At 53.1% G+C, this 21194-nt stretch overlaps 1 protein-coding gene across 1 annotated transcript in view; it reads right to left on the bottom strand.

The window, feature by feature from the left end:
* USH1C (USH1 protein network component harmonin) overlaps nucleotides 1-21194 on the bottom strand; it is a 47592-nt gene that overhangs the window by 4115 nt on the left and 22283 nt on the right. The window contains exons 14-24 of the mRNA XM_052652105.1: nucleotides 20819-20884; nucleotides 20096-20220; nucleotides 15839-15888; nucleotides 11865-12017; nucleotides 10691-10807; nucleotides 9679-10161; nucleotides 6326-6445; nucleotides 5140-5190; nucleotides 2367-2408; nucleotides 1839-1892; nucleotides 1400-1499 (exon numbers count right to left, since the gene is read on the bottom strand). Coding sequence (XP_052508065.1) covers nucleotides 1400-1499; nucleotides 1839-1892; nucleotides 2367-2408; nucleotides 5140-5190; nucleotides 6326-6445; nucleotides 9679-10161; nucleotides 10691-10807; nucleotides 11865-12017; nucleotides 15839-15888; nucleotides 20096-20220; nucleotides 20819-20884 — 1361 coding nt within the window. The remainder of the gene's footprint in view (nucleotides 1-1399; nucleotides 1500-1838; nucleotides 1893-2366; nucleotides 2409-5139; nucleotides 5191-6325; nucleotides 6446-9678; nucleotides 10162-10690; nucleotides 10808-11864; nucleotides 12018-15838; nucleotides 15889-20095; nucleotides 20221-20818; nucleotides 20885-21194) is intronic.

Here is a 21194-nt window from a genome sequence, read left to right as displayed (position 1 = left end):
GTGGCCAGGTCCCCTTGCCATCACTCCACCTCCTTCCTCAGGCCTGCACCGCCCTCTGTTCTCACCTCAGCTTGTGGGAGAGACTCCAGCCTAGCACTGTCGAGAAGGGATCTGACCCCGGGATTCCCTGCAAGGGTGTGTGGTGTGTTCGTTACTCAGTCATGCACGACTCTTTGTGACCCCATGGACTGTAGCCCACCAGGCTCCCCTGTTCATGGGATTTCTTAGGCAAGAATACTGGAGTGGGTTGCCATGCCCTCCTCCAGAGGATCTTCTCTACTCAGGGATCAAACCTTGGTCTCCTGCATTGCAGGCAAATTCTTTACCATCTGAGCTACCAGGGAAGCCCTCTTTGGCCTGTAAAGGGACTCCTCCTTCAAGGACATCTATTCCTCCACAAGGAGTCAGGAGTACTGAAAAGCTGCCGGACTGGAAGAAGAATTCATTAGTGGTGGCATTTTGGACACTGACACATGAATGGGCTGATCATTTGAAGCATGAGTCTGTGCTGGGTCCACAGAGGCTACACTCATTAGCAGGGGCTGTTTTTTTGTTGGTAAGAGGATCAAGGCAAAGCAAGAAGATCTGCTGCAGAAGGTCCCCAGCTGGGTGGCACTTGTGCTGGCCAGTAAAGCAAAGGACCAAACAGTTGTGTCCAAGTGCTGCCTCCACTTCTACTGGCTGCAGGCCCTGAACCCTTCCTGTGCCTCAGTTTCCTGAGATGTGAAATGAGAGTGATAACCGGATCTGCTCTCAGGGTTGTATACGGATTAAACAGGTTAATGCACATGAAATACTTAGACACAGGCTATATGCAGGTACTTAGAATAACGTCTGGTGCAAGGCTAGTTCTGGACAGATGTTAGCTCTTATTGTTGTTAAAAGCACAGGTAAAGTTTCAGCGGTTTCTTTCTTGCCTTTACTTGTGTGGTCCTCTCTGTCTGGAAAGCTCCTTCTCTCCTTCTCAAGGCAAGCATTGACTTACCTTTAAAGGCTCAGCTCAGGTATCACCATCGCAGGGAGCCCTCCAGGCTGCCCCCTTTCCCTCAGTGGGTTAGGCCCTCAGGGTTCCCACAGCTTCCCTCTACCCTCTCAGTCCTTGGCCAGCCTGCAGCACACCACACTGGTACAGTCAGCATTCGGTGATTCTGAGGATGTTTCCACCCCTAAACAGGGAGCCCTTGGAGGGCAGAGTGGTGTCTGCGTGGCTCTTTGCTCTCAGATCCCAACACCATCATGTGCCTGCAGGGAACATGTGGGACTGGTGGATGGATCCAGCGGGGAGAGCATTCCTGAGAGCTGTCAGCCCGCTCCCAGCAGGCTGCTGTTTGCTTTCCTGGAGGAGCCGGTATAACCATCACACCATCCCCAAACCTGAGCACGGCTGGTCCCCACTCACCATGCCGCTCAGCAGCTCCACCCTCGTAAACAGCGGAGACAACCACCTTCCCGATCGGGGAGTCCACGCCGCCTTCCAGGGCCAGGTCTAAAGCTCCCTCCTGATGAGAGGGAAACAGGCCTTTGGAGCCAAGCAGACAACAGACTGTGGGCACCTGGGCACCCAGGACCCTCTTGTCGGGGCCACAGAGAGGGCAGGAGAAGTCATGGGGGGCAATGACGGGCAGTGCCATCAGCAAGAAAATGGGACGTGGGCACCAAGTGGGGCCTGGGCACGTGGTCCCACCAGAGGAAGGGGTGTCCCCAGGGGGGCGGAGGAGAGTGGGGATCTGGGAAGTCACCCAGGAGTCACTTTGAGAGTAGGAGAAACAAAGGACCAAGACAGGAGGGGGCAGGGACAGAGAAGCATGGTCCCCGCCCAACCTCCGTGTGCCCCATACCTTCTTAATGCGCAGGAGCCGGACGTCCTTCCCCATGATCTGCTCCGGGGTGAACTAGAGGAAGAAGATGGAGTGAAGGATGCAGGTGGGGGCAGGGGTGGGAGCGAAAGCCAGGCACCTGTGGGACTTTGGGCCCCAGAGAAGGGATGGACCAGGGGGCCCTGCCCACCCCACTCCTATCAGTCATCAACTGGGGGCCCCATGGACACCCATACACAGAGATGGCTTGTCCCTGGGATTGTTGTGAGGACTGGGGGACAGCATGCCAGGTGTCACCAGCACAGTGCCTGGTACGCAGTTAGTGCTCAGCAAGTGTAACTATTGTTATAAAGCACACGCACACACACTTCACAGTGGAATGCTGTTTGAAAGAAGCCTTCACAGGCAAGAGCCTCCTTGGGGCTCTTCACAGCCCCTAACTCATCCCCAGGACCCTCAGAGCCCAGAAGGCATCGCCACCAAATAGGCCACAACCCCCCGCCCCCTGCTCCTGGGCTTACTCCCCAGGGGAGGAGAGTCATCTCTCACCATGGAGTAGGGGTCGAAGCCTTCCTCATATTTCCGGAAATCCTGGAAGCAAAGAGAGAGTGTAAGGGCTTCGGGCTCCTCCAGGGGCACTGCAGGAAATAAGCTTAGGGTGAAGGAGGACAGCGAATGGCGGGAGGCAGGGAGAGAGCGGCGGGGTAAGGGGGCAGCTGTGGCCAGCATGGGGGATGTGGGGAGGAGGCTGGTCACCCCAACAGCCAGAGCATCTATGTCTGGGAGAAGCAGGAAGCTTGGGAAGCATTTGAAGGACCCCAGCCCTGGACCCTGCACTGTTCTGGAGGGGTGGGCATCTGTGGCTGGCAGGGGCACCTGCTGATGTCAAGGTGGTCTGGGCAGCCTTGCTGAAGGTTGCCTTGCCCACAGCTTTAGGTCTTTCAAGCCCTTTCTCAGTCCCTCCAAGCCCACTGGAATCCAGGTCGAGGTTCTGGGGGTGAAGCCAGGCTTTTCTCCACCCACTGCTCTAGCCCCTAAATAAGGATGATACAGCTTAGGGGTCTTCCTGTGGAAACCAGCTACAGCATGATGGGCATGGGGAAGGGACGTAAGGCACCCAGAGGAAAAGGGAGTGTCTGTGCTTGCCCAGTACCCAGCACCATTCTTCATGTCATGCTTATCTAGAAGGCAAGGCTCCCCCAGAACTCTAGCCAAGGGAGGAGGAGGGAGGCCCTCAGTTCAGAGGACCTGGCTTAGTGGGCGCTGTGGGGACAACATCCCCAAGAAGTAGAAATAAAGTGATGAGCAGGGAGAAGGAGAAGCAGAATCAGAAAGCACAGTCTTTCCAGGAGTCACGCACAGGCAGTGGAAGCCCAGGGTCCACAGACTGAGGGGCTGGGCACCCCAAGCCTCAGTCAGTCCCCTTGGCAAGGTGGGTGCAAAGGAGAAGCCCTGTGACCAATGCCCATACATGCTTTGTTGAGTGGAGCCATCCCCCAGCACACAGTCACCTGGGCCATACTGAGTCCCCTGGGGCTTGTGGTTGGCATCATGGGTAGCCACAGCCCCCTCCATGCCCAGCATGGAACAACCAAGCTCAGGGCACAAGACAGGGGCCAGAGAGCAGCAGACAGGCCCCTGGGCATCTGCCTCCCCTGCCTCCTCATGAGCCTTCATCACTCAGGCTCACCCCCAAAGAGCCTGGTGGTCTCCAGCCCGGCCCAGCTCTGAGGCCACTCCCAGGCTGGCATGTGGGTGTCAGGGCAGCAGAGAGAGAAAGGGGTGCAGCAAATCCACAGGCAAGAAGGGTAACGGCAGGACGTGGAGTCAATTCTCTTCTACCAAGAGGTCTCTGCCTACCCATGGCTGCTTCTTCTGGAAAACTGAGCTATGCTGGCCAGGGGTCTCCCTCTTTCCCTCCCTCTGAGAATCTGCTCTCAGCCACAGGCCAGATGGCAAGGACTTGTGCCTTGCATGAATTCAGATGAGAGATCTATAACCAACTAGCACCGGTCAGCCCTTGAAGGGGGAGTTAGCCCTTCATCCAACAGACTGGAGACACTGGGACCCAGAGAGGTGACATTCATGCCCAAGAGGGAGGTAGAGGATTTAGGAGCCTGACTGTGGAGCCCGACCTCTTAGGTTAAATTCCAATCCAGGGTCTGACACTGGCTGTGCCACCAAGGGCATGATTCCCAATCTCTCTGCATCTACAAAATGGGGATGATATAAGCGCTTACTTCCTAGGTTCTGGTAAAGATTAAAAGAGTTAAAATACATAAAGTAGTTATAAACAGTGCTTGGCACAGGACACCTTGGGTACCTGTCACTGCCCAGTGGGTTGGGGACAGCCTCCTTAGAAGGCCCTCCTGTCTCACTGTACAGCTGATACCTCCCCGTCCTTCCCTGCCTGCAGTCTGTTTCAGCCTGTAGTCAGATATTCGGCTATTGGTGAGCATGTTGGTGGGCTTCCTGAGTAGCTCAGTGGTAAAGAATTTGGCTGTCAATGCAGGAGACACAGAAGACATGGGTTCAGACCCTGGGTTGGGAAGATCCCCTGGAGGAGGAAATGGCAACCCACTCCAATATTCTCGCCTGGAGAATCCCATGGACAGAGCCTGGCAGGCTACTACAGTGCATGGGGTGGCAAAGAGTCGGGCATGTCTGAGCATGCACACACGAGGATGTTGGCTGTAAGATCTCCATCTTGGGCTCTTTCATCGGCAATGGCTAAACCAACGGCTGGCTCTGATGGTATAAGCCCCAGGAGGTGGGATGACAAATGGTTGCCTGCCTGAACCCACTCAGGGACCAGCAAGGACTTCTGCGGGCCCCGTGCACAGGTGTGCCCCTGCAGATAGAGGTCCTTGGGCCCCACTTTCTTCCTGATGCTGGTTTGGGGCCAAGTGGGGTTTGTTGAAGCTGTGATCTGCCTTGAGAAGGAAAGGAGGGGCAGGGGCAGGGAAATGCCTCAGGCAGTGCTTTCTCTCTAGGCTGCAGCAAGCAGCCATCTTGGCCTCTGTGACACTCTGAGCGTTCCCTCTTCCTGCTCCTCTATGAACAAACGGCAGCAAAATAGGTGAGTCCCCAGGGACCTGCGGCCTTCTCAGCTTGGGCATGGAGTCTCACCCCAGGGTTCCCACCTTATATGAGAACCCCCTGCCCAGAGCCACAGGGAATGGGGGACACAGTTTTGGCCTGAGGCTGCCAGCAGATGGTGCTAGGGGCCCCCTTGGAGCTGACAGGCACCCCCAGAGAGGTCAGAGCGGGAGGGGCAGAAGGAGGTGCAAAGGTCCACAGACACACGACGGGGATCCTTTACTTGTCGGAACGCTGTCTGATAAACCACCATCCTCTTCAACATCTCCTGTGGCTGCCAGAGGGGAAAAAAAGAAAATCTATGCTGGACTCTACCAATAGGTCTCCTCTGCCCCCTGGTGCCAGGCCTTGGGCCTGCCAGCCTGGGGCTGCCTGGCCAACATCCTTCCCCAGACAGACGCAGCCTGGTTTATGGTGGAGGGGGCCTCAACACCCCCAGACACAGCAGCTACCAGGTCCAGGCAAGCAGATACCACCCCTTGTCATCAGCCTGAAAACGCAATGCAGAGGCATCTGCAGGCTGTCACGGGAGAGTGAACTTTCGCTCTTTGGGGAGCTGAGAGGACAGCTAAAACTCAAAGTAAGTATCAAAGTGGCCCCACCCTGACATTTGGATAGGCTTTCCTTGAGAGGGGAATATAAACTCTAGCACGGCTCTTCCCACCACGGGTGGGAGGCCTGTCAATGGCTGGCACCTCTGGAGGGGGTGCACCCGGTCCCAATTTGCTCAGTCATAGGTGACGGGAGTGGGAGGGTAGACCATCCCCCTCCCCCCAGGACCACATCCCACACTCCCGGCCCCAGTGAGGAGTGAGGCGAGAAATGGAGAAGGGAAATGGGTCAGCTTTGCTCACTGCCCCATCTGAGGGTGACCCACCATAGGCCTTAGGGGCTCAGGCCAGAGCAACTGGAATTGCTGAAGGTTTTGACAAAATGGCATGGAGATAAGAACTTGGGCTTTGGAGTCTGAAAGACTGGAATAAATAGTCAGACTTGGCTCTGCCTTGGACAACCTACTTAACCTCTCTAAGCCTCAGTTTCCTCAAGTGTTGAACAGGGGTAGCAAAGGAACCATCTCACTGGATTATTGAGAGGATTAAATGGGGCCTGACACATGGAGGCTGATAATAATCAGTCCTGTTATTATTTTTACTTTGAGATGGCGCTCTAGGCCGTTTGATCAAGTGAGGAACAGGAATTTCACTGGTTGTGGCAACACCCACCTATACCCACATGGATTCACCGCCTGGCTAATGAGAAGGTTATTAGCCTTACAAAGAGTTATTACAAACACTGATGTGAGTTTGAATCCCACCTCGCTTTTCCTCTAGAGGCAGCAGCAGCAGCCAGGGGAGACAGCCCATGTCCACTCCTCTGAAGCAGCTTTGCAGGGGACCTGAGGGGCTTACCAGGACCTCGGATTTCACAGGTGGCCTGTAGACATAGTTGGACTCCTGGTGGACCATGACAGGCTTGGAGATGGTGGACACGCCAGGGCCTCGTGGAGGCTGTGGGCTTGGGCAGAATGTCTACAGGGGTTAGTTTAAAGAGAGGCCCATGTGAGGTCATGAGATGGGCGACCCAAGCCAACCACGGCACTTTGACACAAAGGCAAATTCACACCATGCACTGAGCCAGCCTGGCCCATTCGCCCTGTGGGATGTCCTAGGTGTGTGACCTTCAGCAGAGGGACAAGAAGTCCATCGGCCACAGTGTGTCCTGAGGCTACAGAAACGTTTGGGTGGTTCCGAGGAATCAGGGACTTGAGCTGGAGCCTGTTGTGGGGGCGCCAGCAGGCACTGTCACCTAGAGGATACTTTCAAGGCTCCCCCTCAGTGGCCACGGGTGCCATCCATCCCTTTCTCTTTCTAAGGAGGCAGCTGCAGTCCCCAGACTGCACACGCAGGTCTGCTGCTCCTGGTGGGTGGGCACAGAGGCCCTGGAGGCGGGGGCTGGGAGGGCGGACCAGTAAGCACAGCATCAGGAGAGCTGATGCAGCATGTCTTCTTGGCTCTGACCCACTTGATCATCTTGGGCAAGACAAATCGGGTCACAGCCCTGCCTCGAACCCTTCACGGGTCCTCATTGACTACCAAGCTCCTTGGATCAGCCCCCAGGGGCTTCTCTACCTTCCTTGGCAATCTCATCCCTCACTCCTTGCCCTCCTCACGCTGACTAGATTGAGCCTCCAAAGCGCTCGGCTTCCTTGCCCCGAGGCTTTTGCACATGCTCTTGCCTCCTGCTTTACCTGCCCAGGTGTCGGCTTGGATGTCACCACCTTTGGGGACCATTCCTTGAGCTTTTCCTCCCCACCCCTCCTGCATTTCCCTCATCTGTCATGGTGCACGGGCATTTCCTGCTGACTTGGCTGTCCTCCCACCAGACTCAGGACTGGGCTGTCCATCTTGTGCTGGCTCTCAGTGCCCAGCACAGCGTCTGGCATAGAGTAGGAGTCACTAAACAAGTTACATGAGTAAATGAAGGACTTGGTACGTAAGTGGGCGCATGGGACTGGGGGCAGACAGTGCCCTGGAAACCTTCCCCTGGCAGGTGCCTGTGCGGCGGACACGCGTGTTTGTTTCCACCACCCGAGACCTGCTGGGGGCAGGGCTGACTGTGCAGACGTGTGATGCCACACGTCCTACTGCAGCACTGGTGACCCTCGCCTGGGCATGCAGGGAGGAGGAGGATGGGCAGGGTCAGTGGTGCATGGACCCAAGTGCTGATGCAGGAGAGATGAAGCTCACCGAGACAGCTCACCCCCAACCTTCGCGGCTTTTATGTCCCTTAAGGCATTTAGGGTCCAGTTCTTCAGAGGCTCCTTGTGTGGGGGGAGCTTTTAATTTTCTCTCTGCTCTGATCAGGAACTAACAGTGGGAAACTTCATGATGACTGGAGGAATCCAAGAAAGTGGGACCTGGCTTTGAATCTTGACCCTGACTCAGAAGGCTGCAGTTTACCTCTGACCTCCTGTTCGCAGCTTCACTCAAATTTTCTTGTATCCTGATCTGTCACTGATCACAGGTAATGTCTATTGAGCGCCTTCTATGTGCTCCAAGTATTAACTTAGAATGAGTTCATGTGTTAATTCATTTGATTCTCGTAATAAGTAGATGCCGTTAGCATTCCCATTTTACAGATGAGAAAACTCAGGCTCAGACAGATGAGGCAGTGCATGCCCAAAGTCATAGAGCCAGTGACTGAGCCAGGATCCAAACCTGGGTAGCTCCTTCTCGTCATTGCTACGTCCATGGCACCTGCAATAGCCTTCTCCCATCCTACATGTATCACTATCCCCCAAGGCTTAGCTCTAAAGAGGTGCCGTCAACCTTCCATTAGAATGAATCCCTCCCATAGCACCTAGCCTGTGCTGCTGCTATAGCTGATTCCCGCCTGGTCAGCTGTTAATCCTTTAGCTGGGTCCTGGAGAGCACAACTGTGCCAACTGTCTCTGTGCAGTCTTCAGCTCTGCTCCCCGCACCCTGCCGCCACGGCCCCAACACAGAAGCACAGGGAAGGTGCTCAGCTGATTACTGAGCTGAATACATGGAGGAGAAGCTGCTGCCCATCTGGGTGGGTGGCCCCCTCAAGAAGGATGTTGGCTTCTGTGCCAGACGCACTCAGCCCCCTGCAAACCTGCTCTGGCTGGGCCTGGGGGCAAGACATCCTGGGAATGCCAGACTTCTGTCAGGGCTCAGGGCTCAGGGCTCAGGACCCCACTGGGAGTGCCTCTGAGAGCCCCCTGCTGGCAGTTGCAGCCTTGTCAGCATCTGGCACTTTCTTCGTTCCCAAATTCCTTTCTCCAAGCACTCCCGGATGCTCTGAGATGCTTAGTCTGCACTTCATGCAGGAACCCAAACCCATGCAGCAAAGGCTAATAAAAATAGCTGATCAGGTACTACTGACTACCCTGCCCTCAAACCCCACTCTTAGTCGACATGAGTTGCTGTAGTTCTGACTCAAGTCTTCCCTTACAGCTACTGGAGCAGAGAACTATTTCGTTTTTCCCTCTCAGGGATCAAAGCTCTGTGTCTTCACTGTGGATTGCCTCTTAGTCTTTGGCTAAAGAACAATTAATGAGGAATATGTCTTTTTGAGAAAGATCACTGTTCTGCCTGCTGACATCCAAGAAAAAGGGCCCTAATCTTTTAGCTGCAAATTTGGAGCTTTCTAGGAGCTATCCATTGTCATTTTTTTCCGTAGCTGGCAGTTGGCCAGAAATTTCTGGGTATTATGCTTCAAGCTAATATAGTTGGCTAGTGTCATAGAAAAAGGCTTGGTAATGTCTTAATACTTCAGTGGACTGACGGTGTTATCACCTCATTTACAGAGCCTAATACCGCTCCCCTGTTAAACAGAGGATTCATTCACCACATTCAAGGCTTCCTGAGCTAATAACAAGAAAGGACTACCTGGCATATAAATAGAGCTCTGGCTCTTCATTAACACAACCTTGCAAGTGCTACAGTGAAGGTTACCATCGGTACTAGCCAAGAGGAGCAGAGAGAACAATCAACACTGATACACTGTTGCTCACCCCAAGTATCACAGGCAATTCACCATACCATGCAGCACTGCAGAATCAGCAGAAGCCACAGACATGCAGGAAATCCACAACTGCAGGCTGGGGAGCCAGTGCCTGGAAAAGGGGCTGGGGTGATGTTTCCTCCCGTCTGCACTCACAGGAGCAGAGGGCGTAGGAAACAGCAGCCCGGCCCACTCTTCCTGCTTCCCTGCATCGCATGCGGAACAGAGGCAGTACCTTCTGGGTGGGTGGGAAGCTCCGATCAGGGACAGGAGAGTTGGCAGGCTTCCCACTGTGGTTCTTGGCCTCCCAGTCCTCTGCTGGATTGCCTGTCTCCCCAGCGCGGAAGGGGTGGTTGCCCAGTGCTTCTTCCAGTGCCGAGGGCAGTGGGCGGGTGGGAGTGAGGTCTTGGGTGGGGATGGAGGGCGGGGGAGGGATGGGAATGGGGGGTGGAGTGCGCTGCACCCAGGGTGAGGAAGAGGCACTCACGCGGCCCGATGAGGGCAGGACAGGGGGCGCGGGGACCTTGGAGGGTGGGTTGGAGGGTGGAGGGTGAGGCATCACAGGCAAGGCAGACGCACTCTTGGGGGGATAGTAGAACATGTCCAAGGGGATGTCATCCAGGTCAGTGGTGTGCAGGTGCAGGCCGCCTGCGAAGCGTCTCAGGGGCGGGGCCAGGGGAGACACAGAGGGCAGGGGAGGGGGGGGCGCTGTGGTCATCTGGGGGTGGCAAGGAAGTTCTGTCACTGAGGTGCGCCCCACTTCACGATACACTGAGTCTAATGCTCATCTGTTTCTCTTGCTGCTGGAGACCCACCACCCTCAAACCCGAACCTTGGAAGCGGAGGGGCAGTCAATTCTCTGCCACTTGGGTACCCAGCTGATCCCATACCAGGCGGCCAGTAGGGGGTACCCAAACCCATGGGAGTGATGAAAAGGCAACCATATAATTCATCATCTAAACTGGAATGCACATGACAGGGAAACGTACACTAATAATTATGCCAGGACAGCAGGCCTAACTGAGCATTTCTGATGGGCTGGGACTTAGAGGTCACTCTGGAAATAAGCCCAGAAATACAGACACACCTCCCTCCTCAAGAGGGGAGCATGGAGCGGGCTGGTCAGCGGCCCTGGAGGGTGAAGCTTGTCAGTGGCCAGGCTGCCTCCCGCTGTCCCCAGGGTGGGGGGTTCCAAAGGCAGCAGGAGGGCCTACTAGACAGAAGGGCTCCGGGAAGGGCTCTGTTACCTCTGAAATCTCATTATCAGCAGAGGAAATCTGCTCAAGGCGTGTCTGACAGAGCCTTTCCACCCAATACTGAATCTTTTCCGACTCCTCAAGGTCTTCCCGCTCTGTCTCAGATACCTGGGACCCAAGGCCAGAGCAAAATGGAGAGGACAGAGGGCACACTGAGTTACACATGGGTGGCACACTCAAGTCAACAGTTCAAAGCACTTCTTTAAAAACCCAGAGTACTGCTGAATGTGTCAACTACCTAGAAAAAGCCCCAGGCTTGTTCCACCTGGCCCCAGTGGAGGGGAAATAAGAGAGAGAGGGGTTGGGGTGTTAGCTTACAGCAGGTGTAGGCAGAATTCGAGAAGGGGCATATGCCTTGCATGGGATTAGCTGTCTTTAGGATTCCCACAAACTCTGAGGCTCTTAGGATTTTCCAAAAACGGTCCTTTTGTAGGCACATTCCAAGAGTCCAGCTTTACTGTTTGTTTCTTTATCCCTTCATTCCAGGCTGCCTTGTCCTCAGGAGCACAAGCGCAATGTTATCTTTAATTCTGTAGCTAATTTGTTCTAATGTCAAATCTAATGCATCTCACATTTTCCAGGATTTCTCTGGTTTTGTAATCTAATCAGCTTGGCATTCTGATTCTCAGAAGCCTTAAAGAGAAACATAACCTGAGTTGGTGATGGCGGGGGCGGGGTGGGCAGGGAGCTCAAACTGACCCAGATCTAATGACAGGTGAGTAGAAGGCTAACATCAGATCTACAGTCTGGGCAGAAGGGTTAGCCTCAGACTCAAACCCTGAGCAGGGAGGCCAGCCTTACGGCCATACCAAGGAGGAGAGGCCTAGCCTTGTGCTCAGTCTGTGGGGGTGGGGATTGAGGACAGACACAGACCTTTAAGCATGTGCATGGAGACCAACCTGAGACCCACAGTCTGGGCAGAGAGGCCAACTCCTGAGCAAGGAGGTGAGTCTCGATCCCAAGCATACACACCTTAGCCAGAAGCTAGTCTCGTGCTGGGGAGGTGGGAAGATTTCACCCTCCAGCCTGGGGAGGGGGCTGGGCTCACTCCATCCTCAGACTCCATCTGGGAACAGCTACTCTAGCTGGTTCCCCGAAAGCATGGTGGGGACCAACCAAACTGTCCCAGGGATGTTCCCTGGCCTGGGAGCAGGACACATCATACCTCCTGGGCTAGCCGGTTGATCTTCAGTTGCTTTTCCTTCTCCAGCATTTCCTCTTTCTCTTTGTAAAGCTTCTGCTCAAACTCCAGTTCCTTCTTATTCTTTCTCAACTCCTGAAGGCTATCATACTTGGCTTTCTTCTTATCCTTTCCTTTCTGAGCAGATGTGGCATTGTTTATACAAGGGTTACAAAGCAGTGTTGACACTGGCACGGCACAGCAAACAGGGCATTCAGACAACAGCAGGCACCTCCCCGCCATGAGTCCCTCTCCTCGGTCTGCTCAGTCACACTCGGCACTGGGCTTCGGGTTTAGAACAGGCAGGATGCTGCTACCCATCACAGAGCAAGACACACTTCCTGTGCCAGTCAGAGGAACTAGCTTACTGGTTCACTAACAAGCTGTGTGACCTTGGTTAAGCTCCTTAACCTCTCTGGGCCTGGTTTATCTCACCTTCAAAATGGGGGAAACACAGGTTTGCCATCTAGAGCCAATGAAACATCTATGAAAGCACTTTGTAAGCTTCCAAGTGCTGTATTTTAAAAAGGCACTGTATTTATTTCCCAGTGTCTGGGCATAAGCCTTCTCCATTATCTGGATGTTCAGACACCACAGATGCATCCTGGCAGATTCTAGAGAAAGTCTGAGACAGCTGGCTAAGCCTCATTTACAGAGATCCTCTGTCCTGAGCTAAAGGAGAAGGGGGCAGCCTCAGACCTGGAAGCCCAGAGCCAAGGACATCAATTTTGTCCTGCTGCTTTAACTCCGGACCTTTTCCTCCTGCAGAGTCCAAACCCACTGTTTCCTCTGAACTAGGTGGACTAGGGAGAAACTACAGGACTGGGAGTTGGTGTGGAGGGGCAGGTAGGAAGGATGGCCCTCAGGGTTCCAGAGGACTCAGGGCAGGCGGTGGGGGGTGGGGGGGTGCAGAGATGGAGGGCAAATGGACTTCTTTTTCCTGTTTGAATTAGCCCACAAAGTCTGCTTTCCTGGCTGCTTCTCCCATGGGCTTGCAGGGAAGCCAAGGAGTAAAGAACGAAGAGAATTAAGACTTATGGACTGCCTGTGTGCCAAGAGGTTTACACTGCTTATCCCATCCATGGGACTTCCCTGGTGGCTCAGATGGTAAAGAATCTGCCTGCAATGCAGAAGACCCAGGTTCAATCTCCCTTCTCTTGATGAAGGTGAAGTCCCTTGCCTGGTGTCAAACATCTAGCAAGTGGTGGTGCCAGAATTTGGACTAGAGTCTTCCAGGTCCCACAGTTTCCCCACTGCAACCTGATGAGCTGGGGCAAGGGGAGCATGGCAGGAGGGCATGTCGGCCCCTCGTACAGCATGGAGGACAGGGGCCAGGAAACGGGGAAGGAGGAAACCCGCACGTTCGCTGAACTCGCTCCCACCCTCCCAGGCCTTCCTGGGTGGGGCCTGCTCTCAGAACTCCTGAATCATCCCATCATTCAAGGCCAGGAATGAGAAATTGAGTTTCCCAGCAATGGACACATAACTTTGTTCACAGCTAGAGGGGCCTGATGGATCATTATGGACCTGTGACGGAGTCATTCTGTCTCCCTTCCTAAAGACAACAACCACCTCTGTGCACAGGTGCTTTGGAGATGGTCCCCCATCTAGCAGATGGGGGGCCCACTCTCAGAGCAGTCTATGAGCCACTTGAGAAAATGGTTTTCACTGCTTCAGAGCCCTGCTTGGTTCCTTCTCACCTTATTCACTAGACTCTTGGCTCAGTTGATAGATGACTCTCTACCCTCGTGTTATGGATTCAGACAACTCCTCAGGAGGAGTCAGAACCATTCTGCCCAATGGCAGCTTGCTAGACGAAGGGCATGACCTCCCACAGGGACCATCATAATAGGCATGGCCATTCTACTGCTTTAAAAACAAAAAACAAACAAACAAAAAAACCAGTGTTAAGATTTTAGGGCTAGGGCTCCTGGATGGGGAGGGAGCTGTGACAGTTTCTGTCCCATCTCCAAGAAAAGAGCACCTGCTTACTGATGCAGAAAGGCAAGCTGGCCCATAGCGTTGCATAGTGATCTCATAGTAGTAGCCTTCTCCGTATGGGTTACTTAGCTGTGTGTGAATCTGCCTCTCTTGCCAGATGGCAGGCTCCTACCAGGAGGGTTGGTCTGCATAATTTACTCAAGCAGTCCTGAGGAAAGGACTCAGTCAGGACCACAAAGCCTTCAGGCACTGGAATAGACTTTGTGAGGCCACATGCCTGGGCTTCTTGAGCCCCAGGGGGCCCAGGAAAACTCTGAATCTTTTCAAATAAGGGGAATTTTGTGCATTGCTGATCACGGCCATCAAAGGCCACTTGTAATACCTGGGGACTTGGTTCTAGCTGCTTGGAGACAAAGCATCTTATATAACTCTAGAAAAAAATGTCAGTGGATTTTCAGAGTCAGCATGAGGGACATAATTCTGTTGTCCTTTAGCGGTCAGTTAAATTCACTGCAAATGTTCCTTCTGGTCCAGACCGAGAGGACAGGCAGATGGGGGTGGGGGATGCTCTTGCTTCTACCTTCACGTAATTTTTCTCTCTTTTGGAAATGAAATGAAAACCAAAACACAAGTGATTTCTGGTATGACTAGACTACTGAGTAGAGGAAAGCAGGCTTTCTTCTTTACCAACAGCGATCCTCAAGTGTTGCGATTTCTGATGGGAGGTGTGTGTGAAGGAGACAGTAGTTCCTTTAGATTTACCTAGTTATTAGTGCTTGGAAAAGAATTTACCTGTAAATCTCCTCTTATTATTTTTTCAAGTAAAATCCTCTGTGGAGGGGGCATGTGTGTATGTGTGTGTGCACGTGTGTGTGTTATCTGTCTAGTAGAGACAGTATGTATATAGAGAAGAATTAGAAATTGAACCCAGTGAAATATCATAAGCCTTAGAGTCAGCCTGTAAGATGAAAAGGACAGCCCATGAGACCAAGACCTTTCTGAGAGAGGGGCAGTGTAGAAAGGGATCCCCTGAGACGCTCTGTTGTGCTTATTCAGTGCCATACACATCATTATCTGTGCTCCTAACGTAAAGACATTTACCCCTGTCAAGAGTAATACTGCCATCTATTATCTTAACAGTACCATGTTACAGGAAGAGGGTGGTTGTTTCCAGCACATCAGATATTCCCATTTTCCAGACAGGGAGATGTTACATATCATCAAGGTCACCCAGCTGCCAGTGCTTTGGTTTCTGGGGAACTGACATCCTGCCAGAAAGAGCCAGTCTAATGATAACACCTAAATTAGTTCACCCAGATTTATGCTGATGCCTGATTTCCAAATACCAAGTCATTCTGAATGTCCAATCTACAAATATTAACAGCAGCATTTTCATAATCAAATGCCAAAGTGGCTTAGGAAAAAAAAAAAAGAGGGAGCTTTATGGGGTCTGGAGATATAGGAATAAGATTTAGAGAGAAAACTCAAGGCCCCAGAGGCCAGAAAAATGCATTATCCTGGGCACATGCAGGGAAATTTCTAGGATAGAGCTAGGATTGGTGCGGCTTTGAATCCAGCCTGAGGCAGAAAAATCCCCACCCTGGAGCCAGTCTGTGTCTGGTGCAGTCAGCCTCATAACCTGTCCTGCATGCACCCAATTGGATTTTTCACTCTCTCTGACCTTGGCTTCTGCTCTTAGCCTCTGGTTCTACTTGACAGAGAAACAAAGCAGAAGATTCCTGCCATGGCTCTGCCCTGCCCCGTGCCCAGTGGGCCTGGTGCTGACCTAGCAGAGCCTGATGGTACCTGGGAAGGTCTCCACCTGTGAGTACTTCCCCCACGGTGCCCCTGTGAGAGCGTCCTGTCCTGTGACAATCGGCATCAGAGAGGCACAGAGGGGGTTAGCCCCCCCCAGGAAACAGGCGGTCACACTGTTGAGAGGCAACAGGAAAAGAAACAATGGAAAGGTCAAAACCCACAGCAAACGCAGCTGCCAACAGCACTCAGTCCTGGCCTACCTTCCGGATGGTTGGGAATTTGCCATCGTATCGATAAAACCAGCCAAAGGCTATAAGAACACAGAGAACAAAGTGATGAGATGCAGATCAGCTTAACTAGGGCATCCACAGGCAGCAGCCGGGAGCTGGTTCCCAAGGAACGTGTGGCTTTGTGAGCTGAAAGCAGCCCCGGCAAATCCAACAGCTGAACCACACCCTCTGCCTGACTCTCCACTTACCTGGCCTCACCCAGGTTGTAAAGCAGGCCCAAGACAACCCGAGAAACGGCCCGATTCCCAGGCACTGGGCCGCTGTCAACTGCCTCCCCCTGGACACTGGCTTCAGAAGTCAGTGCCAGAAAGTCCAAGACAAAGCCCCTTGTAGAAGGATGAGCTTTTCCCCATCACAGCCACAGTCTGCAAACACAAAGCCCCATTGAGTAAGGCCTCTCCTAACCGGAGTCGGGTCCCTCCATCCAAGAAACAACTCAAAACAAAAGGGAGCCTGGGTCTCTGCCTAGAACGACTGTCAGACAGGACAAAATGGTCTTGCCTCACAGTGTGGTCCATGTCCTCAGGTTTTAATGTCGAAAGAGGAGACCCTGCAGGGTGGGGGGAGGGTGTCAGCCCTGGGAAGGGTGCTCAGGCAGCAGTGGGCAGAAGAACTGCCCCCAGAAAAGCATATCCCCATCCAGGCCAGATCCGCAGCCCCTGCCTTCCCCAACAACAGCATGAAGGATGGGCTAATATCGCAAGGCTAAAGCTCCCTGGCCAATGGTGATGGCTTAACGACCCACACTTGATCAGCTTGAATTCTGGAAGAGGATCTAGAAAGCCCCCTGCTGGAGCCAGCACTTCCCTCTTAGTTGCTGGATGTTGGGGAGGTCTAGAGAGCCCTAGGGGAGAGGCCAGGGCACCAGAGGAGGAACCTGGGCCTGTGGAGTATTAAATATTTGAATCAGCGGTTCCAGCTAACATTTCAGTCCAGGCACAAGTCTTTTCCTCAAGGTTTTGTGGGCAGTGCTTGGATCAAGTCGGGGACTTGGAGGAGCTTCCCAGACTTCAGGAGTCCCCACCACATACTGGCCCCACAGAGCTGAGAGTGTGCAGGTTTGGCAGGAAGAAGCAGGCAGGGCAAGCAGAGCAGCAAAGCCAGGGAGCAAAGCAGGGGCTGCAAACCTGCTCTCCCCGCTTGTCCGTGCCTCCGTCCAAGTCATCTGCTGAGTCAAACTCGGGGTCCACGCCCAGATCGTCTACCCAGGAAAAGAGGAGGAAGCTGGTGAACCAAGAGAGACTCGGAAGACCAAGGGGCCAGAGGTGGCTGGGGGAGCCTGGGGGTCTGTGACCAGCTTATTCCGTGGGAGAGCTGGGAGGTCAGGGGCAGGAACAGGGCTCAGGAATCCAGAGGAAAGGTTTCTTGCTGTAGGACGGTGCAGGCACCACTTTCAGCCTTAGAAGCTCTCATTTCTCTGTCTTTTTTGGGCTAATCTGATCTGACAGCAGCATGAGAAGGATTTTGCAAGGTATTTGGTTGACACGGGAGGGGTGGTGCTGATGACGGGAACACCTGAGTATTTACCAAGGGCCTGCAATGGGAGAACAGATCCTCCCTGCTTCTTCTGATCATCCTGGGAGCTCTGGGTCCCCAGGGGATGTCAGAACTGTGTGGATGGGCAGCAGATGGAAGTTGGGATCTTAAGGAGGTGAGGAGATACCAAGGAGTAAAAGCAGTTAGGAAGACATGGATTTTGACCTAATGTGGAAAACACCAAACCATCTGTTCCAGTGGTTTCTAACCCGGACTCTGGCCTCCCTGGGGCCCTGGAATATTTGAGTCTGTTATGAGCTGCTTATTAATATTCAAAATATTAATGAGAAGAACTTTCCCATTATCAAAGGAAAAGGTTATAAGTATTAATAAGTTCCTTTGCTTTGGGCTCTGTTTATATTTACTCCACAGTGAAACACTTGCTTTCTTGCTAATGAGAGGGATTACTTAATGAAACAATGAACACAAAAGGATGACTTAATAGTTTGGTAGGAAATTAAACTCAGCTTCTAAACCATGGGGTCTAATGGGGTGGGGGCTACCAGATGGGATCCTTGATCGGGAGAAATGGCTAGAAAGCTCTTATTTAAACTTCTTTATCTCTCAAGCCTTCTTCCAGCTCTGGGATCCTTAAATACCCCTCTGCTCTCTGTTGCTTTTGCTAAGGAAAGCTATTTTGGAGCCTCTGTGATGGCGTGTCCTGGCTTTGAGGACTCCATATGGTGTTGGGGTTCTGCTGGGTCAGTCATGGGTAGGCAGCCAGATCCCTGGGACAGGGAGTAGGGAGAAGATCAGGGTGGGTCATTAAGATGACCAGGCAAGAGATGTTCCAGGCAAGAGATGTTCCTCTCTCTTTCCCGTCTGTTCAGAAATGCAGGGTCCACATAGGCAGACACTTGAGTCAGATAAATAACCAGTCAGCTGACTGGTCCCCCAAACTGAAGAGTGGTCAGGGAGAGGCAGGCTGCAGCCTAGTTCCATCAGCTCAAGAAGAGAGCATTCCAGCCTCCCAGCAATGCGCAAGAGGCAGGAATTGGGCTGGCTCAGAGAACTTAGTATATTTCCTGACCAATCTGCAAAGCAGAATTAAACTGCCGATGCAAACAGAGGTGGATGAAGGTGTAGCCACTTCAGCTCAGCTGGCAGGCCCTGGTCATCAGTCACGTGCTTCCCGGGTCCCCCTGAGAAAACACTTATATCTCGAGCAAAGGGAAAGTTCCTGCTCCTTTTATTCAAGAAGATTGATTTGGGTTAAAAGCAGTGAATAAATAGCTAGAGAGAGGGTTTTTATTTTCTACAGTTCCTGAAAGGGTGTGTTTGCTCTGAAGCACAGATCCAGTTTCTAGGAAGGTACTAAATTGACTAGGATTACTTTCATAAGAAGCAATTAAAATTGATTCCTCTCCTTTGGAAGCTCCTAATTCACTCCTAAGAGCAAATTAGCTCCCTGTCTAAAACACTGATTATTCACTGAGAATTTAGCTCAACTAACACCAAATGTCATAGGGTGACTGATGACAGCGTGCTTGGTCCTTGGGAGTGGACCCGAGATGACCCTGCCCTGGTGCCCGCAAGGAATGTGCTGGGGGCTGTCTGCCCTGCTCTAGGGAGGGGTGACGTGGAACTCTCCAGAGGCCCTGCACCTCTTGTTGACCCAAGTGGCCTGTGCTGGCAAGCTGATGTCCCTCCAGGGCTCAGTGTGACCCACAGTTGGGGCCACATCTGTCCAGACCCCATCACAGGATTCCACATGGCTGTTGCACAGCAGAAGCGGGGGAACCTCGGTTCTTGGATGCAGACTCAACTCCATATCTGGAGGATCCCAGGTCAGCTGAGCACAGTCAGCTGGAATAGATTCTGCCCCATGTCAGGTACAAATCAAAACAGCTGGAAAGTCAGAGTAAAGGCCCAACCGGGAATCCTGGACCTGTGACTGCCTCGCCCCCACACTGCTTTGCTCCTGACTCCCCACCACTAGCCCACAGGTGAAGCACTGAGACTGAACCCCCTCCTCTGCCCCTTGAAGAGACGTGACATCCTGGGAGCTGAGGTGGACAGCAGGTGGACAGGCGAGCAGTTGGTGGGGGCCTGGACTCAAAGTGGACGTGGGATCAGAAGACAGATGAGGAAAGATGGGAAGGGTAGAGGTTGCTGACGCCCCAGGATGGCTGAAGCTTGGTGCTTCGGAGGGTTGCACAGTTCTCTCCCCAACTCCACCCTCGGAGGGGAGTGACTGCGGTCCACGCACAGAGGTACAGGAGGTAGGGGTGTTCCCAGGAAGCTCCTCCCATGGCTACCCATCATCCGTGGATCACAGAGTCCTTCTCTCACGTGAATCCCTTCCCCTCTTTCTTACCGCTCTTTCACCACAGCCCCAGTTTAGAACCCAGCAAAAAGAGGACGTGACACCTGACATATGAAGATGATCATCCCTGAGCAGTTCCTGCTTCCACCGCTCTCTAGTCCCTCTTCAGAGGTCCAAGGGCACATACTGGAATCTGTGTCATGGGGCAGAGCGTGGCAGCAGGCCCCAGGACAAGGTGGGCAGGCAGACTCCACCCATCCCAACACCCTGGCAGACAGCCCCTGCACATGGCTGCCCCTCCGTGAAGACAGCCATGGCCGACTGGCCTGGGCAGCTGGTGGTAGGTGTAGCGATACCTGTACTTTTGTCAAGACACCCCCAGGGCCCTGGAGGAAGCCCTCTCCCCGCCAGCACATGATACATACACTTTGGCTTGCGAAGGGGTATTGGGTGCACCTCGGCGGTGATGGTTTTAGGTGACCGCAGCTGTTCCTTTGAGCCCCAGTCTTCTTCCCATTGCTTCCTGAACTTCTCTTCCTCCTCCACAATCCTGAAATACGATTCCCATGCCTGTGACTGGAGTCACAACCTTCACAGGCCAGCCTTCTGCCTATTGGAGAACCCCAACCACCCTGGGGAGTAGCCATGTGGTTCCAGTTGTGGTGAAGGAACCAAGTCCCTGGCACTTGTATTCTAAATCAGGTGGGAAGGCCACCCTGGCAAACAAAACCATGTTCCAGTCACCCCAACCTAGGAAGAGCCATTACTAGGATTATGGAATGGCTGCAAATAAAGGACGATCCACCAGGGGACAAGCTGCTGCTGCTAAGTTGCTTCAGTTGTGTCCGACTCTGTGCAACCCCACAGACGGCAGCCCACCAGGCTCCTCTGTCCCTGGGATTCTCCAGGCAAGGACACTGGAGTGGGCTGCCATTTCCTTCTCCGATGCATGAAAGTGAAAAGTGAAAGTGAAGTTGCTCAGTCATGTCTGACTCTTTGCGACCCCATGCACTGCAGCCTGCCAGGCTCTTCTGACCAGGGCCAGGTAAACTGGGCCTGGAAGTGGCCTCTGGGGCCACACTCCTGCAAGCACACCCACGTCCACACACAGATGTGTGCGTGCAGACATGTGGGGCCAAGGCACTCACTGTTCCATCTCCTTCCGGTATCTCTCATTCTCCTCTGCTGCCTTCTGGGCAATTTCCTTTTTCCTTCTGAAACACAAATTCAGGTTGACATGCTGGAGTCGACATAAGAGAAGTTAAATCTTCCTTGCAGCTAATCTCTGATTTGAGAAAAAGCTTTAAATATTTCTTCCAGGCTCCTTTCCAAGGATGCCTAGACCAAATTTGGATGCTGGGGAAGTGGGTCCAAAAAAGTCTGGGTCCCAAAAAAGTCTGTGTGGTTTCGCTTGGCACTGTTGAGCAGAGATGCTCCTCTGCAGGGGACTAAAGGCCATTCAGGGTAGGCCACATGCCATGCAGCCACCGCTAAACACCAAGAGGAACTGACTGAGTGAGGTCC

The sequence above is a fragment of the Budorcas taxicolor genome, chromosome 15 (genome assembly GCF_023091745.1).
Source record: "Budorcas taxicolor isolate Tak-1 chromosome 15, Takin1.1, whole genome shotgun sequence".
In the NCBI taxonomy this organism is placed as follows: Eukaryota; Metazoa; Chordata; class Mammalia; order Artiodactyla; family Bovidae; genus Budorcas; species Budorcas taxicolor.
The sequence above is the reverse complement of the archived record's forward strand: the minus strand, read 5'-3'. Positions and strand labels throughout refer to the sequence as shown.